At 43.4% G+C, this 15,382-nt stretch overlaps 1 protein-coding gene across 2 annotated transcripts in view; it reads right to left on the minus strand.

Moving 5' to 3' along the window:
* Slc25a13 (solute carrier family 25 member 13) overlaps positions 1–15,382 on the minus strand; it is a 76,444-nt gene that overhangs the window by 53,227 nt on the left and 7,835 nt on the right. For both annotated transcript variants that reach the window (XM_021164488.2, XM_029478916.1), the window contains exons 6-8: positions 14,863–15,021; positions 2,229–2,281; positions 717–797 (exon numbers count right to left, since the gene is read on the minus strand). In XM_021164488.2, the coding sequence (XP_021020147.1) occupies positions 717–797; positions 2,229–2,281; positions 14,863–15,021 (293 nt within the window). The remainder of the gene's footprint in view (positions 1–716; positions 798–2,228; positions 2,282–14,862; positions 15,022–15,382) is intronic.

Raw genomic sequence — 15,382 nt, forward strand, 5'->3', positions numbered from 1 at the left:
TAAGGTTAGTGGGTGAATATATTGATATTGTATTGCCTGGGTGATCAAAGTCTGTTTACTTAGTGAACCTTATCGTTAAATGGCTCCAGCCTTTGTACAAGAGTTAATTTTCCTGAAGTAGTTGTATTCACATGGACAACCAGCTCACAGTACAGAGGCAGACAATGTTCTGCTGAGCTTTAGACCAACATGCAGGTTGCTCACCCATAGCCCAAAGTCATCTGTCCACACGTTTCTGACAAGGCAGAAACACCCTTGACCAGCTGTTTCTCAGCCTCTCTCCCAAAAGCACTGATGCTGGAATGTTCGAGGCCACTATCAAGACAAAGCAAAGCAGAGAGCTGGAGCGGCTGACTGCAAGCCACAGACTTTCCTGCTTGACCCAGCAGAAGATGCCACAGGAAACAAGATGCTACGAGGAAAATTCAGGAAGGGGTGGTAAAAGGTCTTTCAGGGGTCAAACACCTCCTTGGCAAGATGAGCTGAGGGCAGAGCTGACTCCAAGCAGTGAGAAATGTTAACAGGCATGAATGAAGAAGAGGGAGAAAGATCAGCAGCTCACCCTTCACCTCAGGAACCACAGCCTGTCTAGGAAACACTGGCCTTGCACAGGATCTTCGGTCAAAGAGAAGTCTTAGGATACACTTGCTGTTCACGGCAGTGATACATAAATGAAGAACGGCTTTCCAATACAGAAATGGAGAAAAGGTACTTACACAGCCTCCAGCAAAAATCTCTGCCAAAAGTGGGACGGAGCCATCTTTGTGCATAAATTTATCTCTCACAAAATCATTCACCTTAAAGAGAAATATTTATAGAAGCAGATGAAAACTATAAAGAAAATCATTAAACACATATAAATATATATCTGTCAATATACGTTACTTTTTCTCAGCTGTTTGCCTAAATTAATGGATCTTCAAATAATCTAAGAGATACTCTTAATAGTGTACAGGTAGTTTTTAATTTATATTTTGTAATCACATAGATATAAATTCAAAGAAAAATGGCCTAGAGAAGCAAAAATTTACAGATGCCCTGCAATTATAGTAGAAGGAAATGCTAGACATTGATAGTGCAGATGAAAACATACAGTCTATAAATTAAAAAATGTCTTATAAGTTGGAATTAAAGTCATAGTAAATCTTTTAACAGCATTTAATTTAAAATAGTACTCCTCACTGACGCAAATTTAGGCTGCTGAGTGGTTTTTTGTTTTTTCTTTTTCTTCTTCAGCTTAGTAGATACTTAGTATCTAAACCTTCCTCAGAGGCCAGAGAGAGATGGCTCAGCAATGAACAGTGTCTTATGTTCTTTTAGAGAATGCCCAGCACCCATTTCAAGTTCCTTCTAATTGCCTGTAATTCCAGCTCCCGGACGAGCCAAAACCCTCTCTGTCATACACTAACAGAAATTCGCTGAGTATCATAGTCTCTGGGTGAAGAAGTACTATAAGCAATTTTAAGAAACAACGTTTATATCGCTTGGGCAGGTCCGGGCCAGAGATTAGATATGCCACAGTCATGCCATAAAGTGCCACCAGAAGCATTTCAAGGACCAAGACTACACGGTCCTATCTAAAAACCAGAGTTTAACTCTCTAGGGCTCTGGGCCTTATGGATGTGTATGTAGGATTTATGCACCCCAGAGACACTAAAAGTGGGTACCAATCACCTGCAGGTGAGCTCACTGATGGGCAAACATCAACTAGAAACCAGAGCTCTCATTCCTTGGCTTAGAATGCTCTGAGGACAAACCCTAACCATGCACTCCATCAGCACGGAGAATAAGAGCAGGAAGACACAGTCACCAGTCCCCAAGCCTGACTTAGCATTCTGGGTCTCTGACTCATGAATCATGAGACTGAGAGTGTAGGCTGCTTGAATCCTATCAGCCTCACTTACTGTGCGGACTCAGTGAATCCCATCTTGAGCTGACTATCAAGTGCCTACTATGGTAGGTACTGTAGAAACATCACTGTCGCTGCTGCTAGGATGAGAAGTCATGATAGCAGCCACCTGTAATCATCTCTATGCTCACAACTACATTTTAGGATGTTAAATGCTACACGGAGAACAAGGAGAAGCTCTGTGTGCTGACGGTTCCGACCCTCAAATTCATTAGCATGGTGGAAGGACCACAAACCTGCTGCATCCTAGAAGAATACCTGCTAGACTCTTGAGTCTGTGAAAGTTTCCTTAATAAGAAGCCCCAATTCAAAGACTTACTGTAAGTTTTATGGCCTTCTCCGGGGCGACTCCCAGTAACTGTGGCAGCAAACCTAAAAATCAACAAGAAGCAGAAGTGTATTAAATAAATTAGCATTAACTACACAAATCAACAGCTCTGCAGAGGGGATCACCACTTGAAAACTGGGGCAATCTCTGCTGCAATTTTCTGCTATTACCTTTAATGAGAACACTTGTGACGGAATTTAAGAACTGACTTCTAATAAGCCACATCAGCCCCGAGTAAATTCCCTTCCACATTCCGGACCATTTGCACATTGGGTAAGTCAACAGTGTTAGTAATACAGGAAACCTCATTATCTCAGGGAGTCTGCTCCTTCCCCTCTCCTCCCAACACCTTTCTCAGATCTGCTAAATGCTCACTGTGCAGTCATCCAGTGATGAGCACCAACAAATACCCAGGGCCTTGATGTTACAAAGGAACTTTCTGGAACTTGACAACCCGAGGTGAATACAGCAGGCATGGAAAACAAGGGAGAGGAAGCCCTGTGCTCTAGAAATAAGAAGAACATGGGTCTGGTCCACAAGGAGGCGGGTATAGGTGGCCACCAGATGCTGCTTACATCAGAGGCCAGGAGACACTGCCTACTCATTCTGTTAGGTGAGAAGCACGTATGTATGTGTGTGTGTATGTATGTACATACGTGTACACACACACACACACACACACACACACACACACACACACACACACACACACACACACTTTTCCTTCTCTTGTCCTTTACAGGCTTTCACTATGTAGCTCTGCATGGCTCTAAACTCTATGCAGGACAGGCTGGCCTTCAATCCATGGAGATCTGCCTGCCTCTTTCTCACAAGTGCTGGGACTAAAGGTGCCTGCCACTATGCCTGGCACAAATTTATAGTTTTAAAAACTACTCTAGCTTTTTAGAGACAGTATAACGTGTGTGTGTGTGTGTGTGCGCGCGCGCGTGCGTGCAGCTGGGAAAAGGACGTTGGGACACACTACAGTCGCTGCAGTTCTTTACAGCATGAACAACTGGGCTGAACTGAGGAAGCCAAAATAAGACGTTTGAGGAAATACATGAAGAATTCTGTTGGGACCACATGCAGGATTCCCAGCTTGGGAAGGTAAGGCCTTTGACATTATAATCAATAAGACTGAGTAGCTCTGCATTTCTAAACCAAAAATCAAGCTCTTTTTATTTGTTCTTTCTAAGAAAATAAATAAGTAAAAGAAATCAAAGATCAGCCTTCCCTTGGAAACACACCTAGGTGCCCTGGAGCCTGCTTCTTTCTTCTCTTCTTAAGAAGAGCTTCATGTTCACCTTAGTCCACAAGTTGCACATATAAGCTCCATTTGCATCCTCTTCCTAGGGGACAAATATTATTGTGTACATTCTTTTTTTTTTTTTTAAAGATTTATTTATTTATTATATGTAAGTACACTGTGTCTTCAGACACTCCAGAAGAGGGCGCCAGATCTCGTTACGGATGGTTGTGAGCCACCATGTGGTTGCTGGGATTTGAACTCTGGACCTTCGGAAGAGCAGTCGGGTGCTCTTACCCACTGAGCCATCTCACCAGCCCCTATTGTGTACATTCTTAAAGGCACGGCCTGAGGCCAGAGCTTGCTTCCTGTGGGCTGTATGGTTCCTGTGGCCTAAGCATGTGCTTGATTGAATAGCCCAAGTTTTTAAACAAAATCCATCTAAGCTCTTTGCCAAGACAGAACGACACATCTGACGGCCTTGGGCCTCTTGGTAATGTCTGTTTAAAGACAGGTGACACTCTATTCTTTACCCAGAATCTATGTATTCAATCTCCAAGGTACCCACCCTACCCCATGGCAGACATCAACAGACCAGTGCCCTGTGTTGGCTTTCATTTTACGGTTTCATTGGCATTCTCACAGTAGAAATAAGCCTCTTTTTGAGTTCATGGCAATATAAAAGGGATGGTAAGAACTAAACACCCCATAATAACGCCATGTTTTAGGAAAAAGGAAAGGAAGTCCATTTCAGTGTGGAAGTAAACGATGAGGATGCTGACATTACTGAAAACTGAAGACACACTATGTGCAGGGCGCCATTTGAAGTCTCTATTATCCCGTTTAGTCCCCGTAAGCACCCGTAGAGAGAGGAAACTAGGGCTTGCAGGGGTTAATGTCATGTGTTTGGTAAATGGTGAGCTGATGTCAACCCTAGGTTCTTTCTAGTCAAGAGCTTGTACTAGTGGGCACCACTCAACTGCCATGGCATTAATAAGTATCTCCCACTCAGCCTCTGCGGTTCCCTGACATAACCTGCTGGGGTCCTTCGGCCTTTGAATTTCTAACACAGTCTCCACACGGCTACATTTTTCAGATCTCACTCTATTCCTGGGGTTTCTGCTAAGAGGATAATATGCAGGCTATGAAGAGCTAAGCAGCCAGTGACTTAGCAAGCTGACCTCTGTGAATGGGAACCGGGCCATCAAGGAGCTCTCCCCAGAAACAGGACTCACTGTTCTCTGAGGTAATGCACCCCAATTTGCACAGGGGCAGAAAAATGAAAAGCTGTCTCAAACGGCACAGGGAAAATGGCCAGTTGGATGCTAGGCATGTACTAAGGTCACAAGGAGGCAGAGACCATAATAAGCAAAGGAACCCGGTTGGTGCAGTGAAGAAACTGTGGTGTACAAAATATGAGAAGAGGAGAAAACAGTGTAAAAATAACCAAGAACCTAGATGATTGAGAGACAGCCACCACCTTCTGAGCCCCCGGGGCCAGGCAGGCTTCAGGCTAACTGCTGTCCATGACTTGCTGGGAGAGTTTGCCTTTACTCAGTGTGGTGATTTAAATAGATTCATGTGTTTGAATGCGTGGCCCATAGGGAGTGTCACTATCAAGCAGTGTGGCCATGTGGGACAAAGTGTGTCACTGTGTAGGAGCTTTGAGGTCTCTACACTTAAGCTTTACCCACTGTAGACTTAGAGTCTTCTCCTTGCTCCATTTGGATCAAGATGTAGAACTCTCAGTGCCTCCAGCACCATGTCTGCTTGCATGATTCCATGCTTCCCACCATGATGATAATGGACTAAACTTCTGGAACTGTAAGCCATCCCCAGTTAAATGCTTGTCTTTATAAGAGCTGCATTGGTCATAGTGTCTCTTCCCAACAATAAATCCCTAAGGCAGCTGCTCTCATGTGCACTAGAAGTCTCTCTCTCCCCCGTACTTGCTACTTTGGAGGATGCTGGGCTCTCTACAGTCTAGATGAGGCACAGCAGCACAGGAGGGAGTGGGAAGAGAACACAGGCTGCTGTTCTTGCCCTATGCAAGCACTTTGTCTATGGTGCACTTGTTTATCAGCCTCTGAAGAAGCAATTTCCAATTCGACGAAAGGCTCTGTTACCACCCAGTGATATATTAATTTCTCCTATGAAAACATAGGCAAATGCCATTTAAACTAATTCTTACTATCTTACTATCTTCTTTCATTCAGACTACACCCCCCAAAGTTTAAATATTTATTTCCTCCATGTGTTTTTTTCTCATCATTAAATTGTACAGCAAACCTGGACACACCGTGATTAAAATGATTACCTCTTGTCTGTATGGTTCTTTTAAGTGACTAACACAACCCAGCTAGACTCAAATGGCTTTGTATTACCTACAGTCATTTCAGCCAGCTTTGAAGCAGACTGAAATGTGTCCTTCTTGCTATAAATATAGTGACACATTTTTGAACATCAAAATACAAAACAGAAAACCTTAATTTAAGACTAAAAAATAGAGCAAAAATATGTATTTGTGGAGCAACTATCTCCCCAATACTTTCTGCTTGTGTCTGATAGAATGAACTGGGAAGAACACAAATGAGATTGGTGGTTTCTTGGGGTGAAAAATCTGTTTACAGAAAGGCCTTCTTGTCTACCAAAGTACACATGGAAAATATCAAGATCTGGGTCCTTTCAGAGTCAGCGAGATAACTGGAGATGGTGGAGGAATCACAGATCTAATAACAATGGTGCTGTTTATAGCATTCACTGCACACCAGGTATTACATCTGGTGTCTTACATAAATTAATACAATTAATTCACATGATAATCTTTCTCGGTGCAACACCACCACCATCATGGTCCTCCCCCTCGCCCCCGTCCTCCTCCTCCACCTTGTCATCACCATCATCATCTCTTAAACCATGAAGAAAATGAGGCTGACTTCCAAGGAGCTGCAGGTCCCCTGACTGCTGGATTGGCAACACAGTTCACTTGGACAGTTAGCACACTGCTTCACACATTGCCGCCATGCTAAGGAACATGGACCAAATTCTGCAGACACATGGGGTGGCTTTTAAGATGAAGAGTGAGGTGTAAGAAGTAAGAAGTTCTAGTGGCAGTTGGAGATATCTGTCAAGGCCAGAGGTAGTAAAAAAAAAAAAAAAAAGAGTAATAGTCAGAGATCACAAGCTTCCCTTTAAATGAAGACCTCCAGCAAAACAAACAAACAAACAAACAAACAAACAAGCTACATATCCACCCCTGAGACCTGGGCCAGGTTCTGGTGCTCAGCAAGGCAACAGGAAGGAACCAGTCTTGCCATTCTTGCTCTTAACTCTCCTATGGCTCCACTGGAAAGTACTGGTGACTCTGGGTTATCATATGAGGCTACAGACAGGCATGGCCACCATCAACTTTGAGCAAAGGTCTCCTGAAGGAATCATAAAGTGCCAGACTGTGAAAAGCCCAGGGGTGGGGGTTCCACTCACTCTGCTTCTGCGTGCTTCCCAGAGAAGGAGGAGAGGATGGCTTAGCAAGCCTCCAGCTGACATCCCAGTTACAGCACCTCATCACAACCACACTTAAAGCTCAAGAACAGATGTGCTTGACATCTGGGTAACTCAGCAGAAAAAGCAGGTTTCTAGTAATATGTCTCTGGTGGTCCCCCAGAAATTCATTTTAAACCACTCCGAACAGAAACGGGATCTGTGTGTGTGTGTGTGTGTGTGTGTGTGTGTGTGTGTGTGTGTGTTGTTTCTAACTTGACAAAACAGCAGTCCATTTTCCAGTCGCCTCAGATGAAATTTATTAGTGTGGTTACTTCCCTAATCTTCTCTTTTTCGTTTAGCTCCATCGGCACACATGGCAATTCTTCCTTGGCATATTTTACCAGAAGGCTGCTAATGCGAGAAAAGATTTACAAGGCACAGAATTAATGCAGTGTTTTCTCTTCAAATTTCATGGGCTGAAAATATAATTCACACAGTTTCTTCTCCCTTAAAGAGGCCAATGAGAACTGAGCTATGGGCGAGGACACTGAGCCCTCCCCAGGAGCCTGAGCTTCACACAGCACCCCAAAAGGAGGTTCCTGTGAGCATTGTGCTCAAGTAGAGACCAACTCCACAGTCATGTGCCAAAGAGATTTTCATGAATACTTACAAAATAGTATGTAATTCTTAAGCATTTCAGAGTTGGCCAAGACTGGGGAAAAAAACTTCTTATCAACCCAAGCCCAATTAAAGTTTGTTTATTCCTCATAGTTGGTAATAGCTGAATACTGAGGCACAAGCCTTAAAGAGAAAGAGAGATCTGGGTTGCAATTCTCGGTTTGTACCTCTTCCTGGTTGAGATATCATTATAACATTTGGCCTCAAAGTTGGAGCTCCCCATTGGTAAAACACAAATGCTAGCTGCTGTTTATTTTGATAATCCAGAGAACAAACGTTTACAAAGCACAAGACCCTCATCCTGTTTACATATTCCAAACAGGACGCTTCTCTCCTCCTTTTCAAGCTGTAGCCTTGCACTGCTTCCGATTTCTAAGAGGCAATCCAGGCTGAAGAATGCTTTTCACTCAGAGGTAGGTAAGGAATACAGTACTACCCACAGGACACCATGCCTGCCCTTGGAAGAGCTCTCCTTAAACAGGGACACCTGGACTAAGTGTCTAGCTGCCCCCACCTACAAAAATAGTGCAGGAATAAGACAAATCTTCAATTGTTTATTTTATGTTAAAGTAAAATCTTTTATTTAAATATTTAAGCACTTCTTGACCTCTGCTGGTAAGCAATTGTTTAAAGTGTAGTTTCTCCTGGGTGACAGAGGAGCCATGTGACTGGGGCCATGAGTCTGAAGCTCCCACTGTAAGGTTTAGCTTCCAACTGTTATTTATTGGCTGTGAAGTTGTCTGAGGGTGAACTGATCTTTCTGAACCTTTGATTTTATCCCTTCCTTCATGGGAAGATCATAGTTACCCCTTCTTAGGGTAGTTATGGATAAAAATGAGTTTATACGAATCTTCATTACTGCCAAGCACACAGTAAATGCTTCAGAGGTGGACTTCACTCGTCATTACCAGTACTATCATAACAACACTGAACATTTATTCTCCATTTCTTCATGGGAAACAGACTCCACCCAGAGGCTAAGGAAGTAGCCTGTTCCACAACACTGCAGCAATCCGCCCATGGTTTTTCCAGTTCAGTACAACTCTCACAGCAGGTTCTATCTAAGCCTTTCATATTTAGCTTTTCTCTCTAGTAACCATACTGTTCAAACTTTATAAAGGGAGCCCTTCGTGCAACAACACCGGGTGGGTGACGTCACACCTCCTACTCAGCCGATGGATCATGAGCACCAGGATCTCTGGAGAAGCCAGTGATCAGTGGTTGGGCTGATCAAGCATGGAAGCCGTGGCCAATGCCAGTGTTCTTCTAACCATGCTACACAAGTCAGGCAGGACCATCAAAGCAACAGGGTCTCTAATAAGGAAGAAACTCAAAACCTAAAGGTTCAAACAAAAGCATTGCAGGGGCATTCTGCCCTGAGAAAGGTGGTGCAGCCTACAATGAGAAGGAAGGCATGCAGGGTGGAATTTGGTAGGGAAAATGAATACACATGACACCAGTAAACCCTTTGAACCCAGTGGCAACCCTCTTGTGTTGTCTTACCCTCCTGACCTCACTGTGGAGGCCACTACACTTGTCCCCAAGTCACCAGAGAGCACCCCCTTGCTTTGAAAATCAGATTAACCCCCACTGGCTACCATCCCTGCATGTAGCCTGCCTTACAGCTTTGACTCTCCTTTCTCTCCACACCAGTTCAAGCATTTCCTCCTCCTCCTCCTCCTCCTCCTCCTCCACAGATTGTCTATTGCTTCTGACTCACACTGCCCCAGGCAGCAGGCTCCTCCACCTTCCCAAACACACTATCCTGTTTCAAAGCCTCACTCCCTTTCTCCACAGGCTCTACAGTGGCTTAGATTATGAGGCCAAGAAAGGGGAGGGAGAAGTAGTTGGGGTTTCCACACCTGTTTCTAGGGTCCCATGCTTTATTAGAAGTTTTGACCACAGTCTATGCTATGGTTTAGCATTCTTTTGGGAGTCTGAGTATTAAAACATAAGAAGGAATGGCACCCATAAAGGTCTAGAAGAAAAAGCCGATCTTTTGATGGTTCTATTTTGTCTGGGGCTTCCCAGAAGTAGACTGTTAAGAAGTGTCAAACACTCTTCTGTTCTCTAGTGACTTTCCAGATGCTGGCCACTTAGTATCTAAACTATGAGGTTTCAACTGTTTCCATCTGAACAAGGACAGCAGCTGCTCAAATACTACAGCTTCATTAGTTTAAACAAATTTGTCATTATACTCTCCTCCAGGTTCCCAAAATTTGTCACCCTCCCAAGTTTGCTGAGCTCATCACTGTTCCTACCCAGGGCTCCCAGGCCTTCACCCACTTATCACCATCAAGTGCGGGTCATCTCAGTGTGTGCTATAAGCATCCTCTGCTCCCTAAGCTTTGGAGTGCCAAGGTTTCTGCTCACTCTTGGTTTCCCACAATCAAATATCTGTCCTTTGAGTTCTAGAATTTATCATCACACATGAAAAGGTGAAGAAACAGGACAGGAAAATTAGACTCAAGGTAGCCCATTCTGCACAAAATGAACGTTCTGCTGGACAAGAGTGGACCCACGACTCAAGGCGGTTCACAGAGTAACTGTGATGTCTTCAAATACGCACGTGTTATTAAATGATGCCAGTAAGAGTTATGAAAAAACGTCAATGGTTTTATTTTTAGCCTGAAGGTTTCTGGGTTCATTTTTATCCACAAGAGCAAAGTATGAAGGAGGGCTCTCATGAGAACCCCACGGAATCTAGATTCAGCCATACACTATAGCAAGAGTCTTGGTTTAAACCAGCTAGCTGGTCCCCAACTTTCTTCTAGAACATACACAGATCAACGGCTTCCTGAAATATCAACCCATCATCCTCTAGATGTCACCTTGAGAACATGCCAGGATGGAGGATAACTGCTTTCAACCACAAAAAATATCCTGAAATAAATAATCCTGAAATGCATGCAGGATTCAACAGGCTGACTGGAAGATGTTTTATTTTTTGTGGAGATTAATTTTCATTTTATTATTTATTTGTTAATAAATACTTAGCCCAATTAAGGTATGGCTCATAAAATTAACTAATTTGCTTTTCTGGAATTTTTCTTCTTCTTCTTTTTTTTTTTTTAAATTTCAAAAACAGATTTTAGGAATCTCCTGCCAATCAATAGAAACAGAAATCCTTTAAGAAATGTTTCTGATGTACTCTGCTTTCTCTTGAATATATTCGCTGTCTCGAAAGTTCTCCTCATGGCTGAGGCCCCTCAGGTTACCACCTGGGCACTGCAGAAGAGAGGAGGGCGCTGTAAGTCCAGGAGCAGCAATTAGTTGTTTCTGGAACGTTAAGAACATTTGATTATGGATGACTACCCAGCAATTGTTTCTCTCAGACCAGCTCAGACTCTGCAGGCCAATGAGCGACTGGACTTACTCAAGCAGTTCCCTCAAATCAAGGGACCTGTCAGGGAATTCATTCAAGTCTCAAACACCTTTGAGTGAGTTAAATCGGCCTGGAAACCAGGGAGGAAACAAAGATTTTTAGAGTGACTTTGGGGAATCCTGGATTATCTACTTAGCCTAAGGGTGACATGTTCAAAATTTACAAAAATACCTGAGTCATTTTCTTGTAAAGAAAGCCACCTGCCCTACAGAGGGGTTTGAGGTCAGAGTCCTGGAACTCCTAAGGGGATCTTTTCCAGCAACCAAGAGTTGTGTAAAAAACCCACAGTGGTCCTAGGGATGGAGCTACAGGACCCTACACTGGGCACAAAGAATGAGTGCTCATGAGCTCACAACATTAGCTCTCTCAACTCCCAAAAGCACTCCACTGAACTCCATCGTTGGCACTCAGCCTTCCCGGTGACCATGGGCAGTGACTCTGGTGTGTGTTCTGACTACCACCTGGCAACATGCCACACTCTGTACAGATGCCACCAGTTGAAGAAGAAAAAGCCAAATGAGCCCTAAAGCACTGCTCGTTCCCTCTGGTTCGAATGGGAACTACTTCTAAATAAAAAAATACTTTCCTGTGTTCTCAATGTTGGAGTCGTAGCAGGGAGGTATTAAGCTTGGAATAAAAACACATGGTGAAGAAATGCCTTTTTGACAGTGCTTGCCACTCTCAAAGTAGCAAACATATGCAGTGTGGGAGAGCATTTGCAGAGATAGTTTCAAATAGGGGAGAAACCTTATTTGTACCAAATTTTCAAATTATCCTATTTAGAAAATATAATGGAGAAATTTTTTATCTCATGCAAATTCTAAAATGTGAGAGAATGCCCAATATTTTATAGCTCCTTTATAAATCAGATATACTCCAGTATTTCAACTACTGACAGTAAAGTACTACAGCAGTGAGTTTATATTCTCTAAGTCTAAATTTGATCACTGTCCTCTATAATTATGAAACTTTAAAAACCAATTACATTACATTTAAAGAAAAATGCAAATAGAGCTGCTTGAGGCTTTGCTTTATATATAAAATGACTTTGCATATAAAGGCCGAGTCTCAGAAATACTTGTCTTTTTATCCCTATTGCTTTCCTTTTTAATAGTGAGCATTTCCTCTGGGTTACCTACAGTAACACTGGTCTCTCTCTGATCCAATGACACACATTTACGATCACACAATGATTGTGTACAGTGAACTCAAGAGTACCGCTCCCTTGGCAATCCAGAAAAGGAATAAGACATTTTCAGGGCATACTGTCTTTCATCTAACTATATTAATGTCTATCATCTCTTTGCTTACGAACTAAAATAAAGATAGGAAATAAACAAGAGTCTTATTACAGTCACCTTTTTCTTTTAAAATCCACCCTCTCGCAAAGATAAGCGACAGGAAGAGGAAAACATAGGTGAATCCCAATGCTATTCTTTGTATATTCCCATTCTATTTATCCCCACGACAGACAGCTTCAACCGCTGCCCTGAGGGTTCTCATAGCCGAAGCAGGTTGGATAAATGGCTATTGAAGCTGGAAACAGGTGAGAGCTATCTCTTGGAACCTGAAATGAGCTCTTTCTCTACGCCTGCTCAGTCTGTGGTCTGGAAGTGAAAAGGAGCGTCTCTTCTCTACCCATCCCCAGCTCCATCCTGAAGAGGAAGGAACTGCTCTTTACAGCCCACAGTCGGTCATTCAACACGAGGACCCCGGGAGCTCCTCTGTCCACGGGGTCAAAAGGTGAGGTCACAGAGAAAGACCTAGATATAACCAGGAATCAGAGCCTGCCAGGTGTAGTCTCGGAAGAGAGAAAGGACCGAACATTAAAAGCAAATCAACACAGGCAAACTGATGAACACTGCTAGGTGGGTCTCAAACCTTGAAAGACATCCTTGCCATTAATTTCAATACCATGAAAGCCCACAAAAGTGGTGCACGAAGCAACACCAAGATTCGGACATCTACGCACACTAGAGCTTCAAAGCTTAAAAGAAAAACAAACAAACAAACAAAAACATAGAAGTCGGTAATCTGGCCACTTTTGCCTGAGCTACTGTAAAGACTCATTGTGACATTAACCTTGTACTACATAGAAGCCATTTTATTTGAAAGGTTGTTGTCAACCAAAGAGGAAAGGCATTTCAAATGGAAGGTGGTGACCCTACAGGGGTCATCATTAATCACCCGGGGTCAAAGACTTTCAAAACTGTAATAGGAGGCAGGGGGCAAGGGGAAGAAGGGAGAGAAAAGATCAAAAGGCCTTTGATGAGGGTTATCTACCTACACAATAGCACCTGTGGAATGGAGCCTCTCTGCAGTTGGAAGCCTCCCAGATTCTAAGGTGAATTAAGCCTCCCAGTTTCTGTTCATTAAGTCAGCTCACTTTGGAGACTATAGTCAGCAGATGGCAGAAGAGGTCTAGAGGTCTCTCATGGCTGTCACTTTCATGGTACCTCAGTGGAGCACAAAGCACTATTTTCTTTTCCAAGACTAAGCACTATGAAAGGAGGGAAGAATTGTAGCTGGACAAACAGTAGTGGACCGACAGGAAGCTCCAGGCAACTCCACATTTTAGTTTATGAAAACATACGAATCTGTTCTTTGCAAAAAGCAAACATAGACAGGAAGTTGGGAGTAAGCATATGTTTCCTCAGGCGAAGACAACAGAATAGAAGGTCTGTGGGATTGTTGGCTCAATGACACAGGCATTCCTTGCTCCTGTTAACACTGTTTAATGAACCTTCCATGTCAAAGAAGCAGGTGGACAGAGAGACCATCGTGGCTATTGTAATGCGTGAGTCCAACCCTTTCACAGGAACGGAGGAGGCAACTAATTCAGGATGAGGTGCAAGCAAGGCTCCAGTAAACACTGGGTTACCTGCCTGACAGGATTTTCCTGATGCAGTGGTCTTCGCACCATCCTGCTAGGCTCATTCCAAGACCCTCAGTGGGTGCTTGACCTTTGACAGTCCTAACGTTGGCTGTTCCATTCTTCCCTATATGTATATACTCAGGGCAAAATGGAATTTCCAAATATGACACAGCAAGGTGAACAACAACAATAACACTAACAAAACAACCATAACTATGTACAGTAATTAAAGGCCTATGAGCATGGCCTCTCTCAAAGTAGGGTAGTGTATTGTCCTCACTCTTCCTATAATAGATAATGCAAGCGGACACAATACCTTGGTGAAGGGAGGGAAAGAGGGGAGTGGCTGGGAGATGCAATGTTGAGATGCTACCGACCTGAAGAGACTTAGGCAAAACAATGGCTGTATTTTGTAGCAGAACCGTGAGCAAGTTCACAGGCTAGTACAGTACTCACAATTCGTGAGTTGCTCCTTCCTGGAATTTTCTAGTCTGTATTTTTAGAACATGGCTGACCATGAATAACTGCATTATGGAAAGTGACACTATGGGATTGGGGATCACAGGACATTCCAGGAGACTCAAATCTCTGAAGCAAGCTGTGTCTTGTTCCTAGGGTAGCTCTCCCTGGTAGATGGGGAGTGGAATACTTTAACAACATAAACAAGGAGCCTTTCAAAAACTCACTAAAAAAAGTGTATAAAAATAATTTATTATTTTAAGAAATCAAACACACAACGGAGCAACATAAATGGCTTTCAGACCATGGGCTGCTTTGATTAGCCATGCCCTAGATGCCTACAGCCTACACCCATAGCATGGATAATTGAGAATCCACTGGATTTCCATTTGAACACAGGCTCTCTAATTCATTTCAGGCTCTGAGACGGGAAAGCAAACCCTTGGCTCCCACTCCATCTGCACGAATGTCGCACTGCCCCGCTCTGTGCCACACTAACCTCGGTACAGCCCAAAGAAGCCTTCGTAGCGGAGCACCTTCTTAAAGCAGTCAAAGCTGTTTTTATACATGAGCTCCCCCACGAAAGAGCCGGTTGATCTCTGGTTCTGCATTCGAGTCTTTACAAGATCGATGGGATACACGGCAGTGGCTCCGACAGCTGAAATGAAGGGATGCCAGTAGCTCAGCCAGAAGTAAGGTGATGTGGGGGAAAGAAATAGGTGGATAAAAATCAAAGAAAGGACTGAAAACAGAAGGGTTTTTTTGTTTTGCTTTGGTTTTTTGTTTGTTTGTTTTTTGAGACAGGGTTTCTCTGTATAGCCCTGGCTGTCCTGGAACTCACTCTGTAGACCAGGCTGGCCTTGAACTCAGAAATCCACCTGCCTCTGCCTCCCGAGTGCTGGGATTAAGGGCGTGTGCCACCACACCTGGCAGAAGTATTTTTTCTTATGCATAGATCTACCAAACTACCTTTGCAGACTTTTAATTTTTATTCTAATGTCCTCTGACAAGAGGATATC

Source organism: Mus caroli, chromosome 6 (genome assembly GCF_900094665.2).
Source record: "Mus caroli chromosome 6, CAROLI_EIJ_v1.1, whole genome shotgun sequence".
In the NCBI taxonomy this organism is placed as follows: domain Eukaryota; kingdom Metazoa; phylum Chordata; class Mammalia; order Rodentia; family Muridae; genus Mus; species Mus caroli.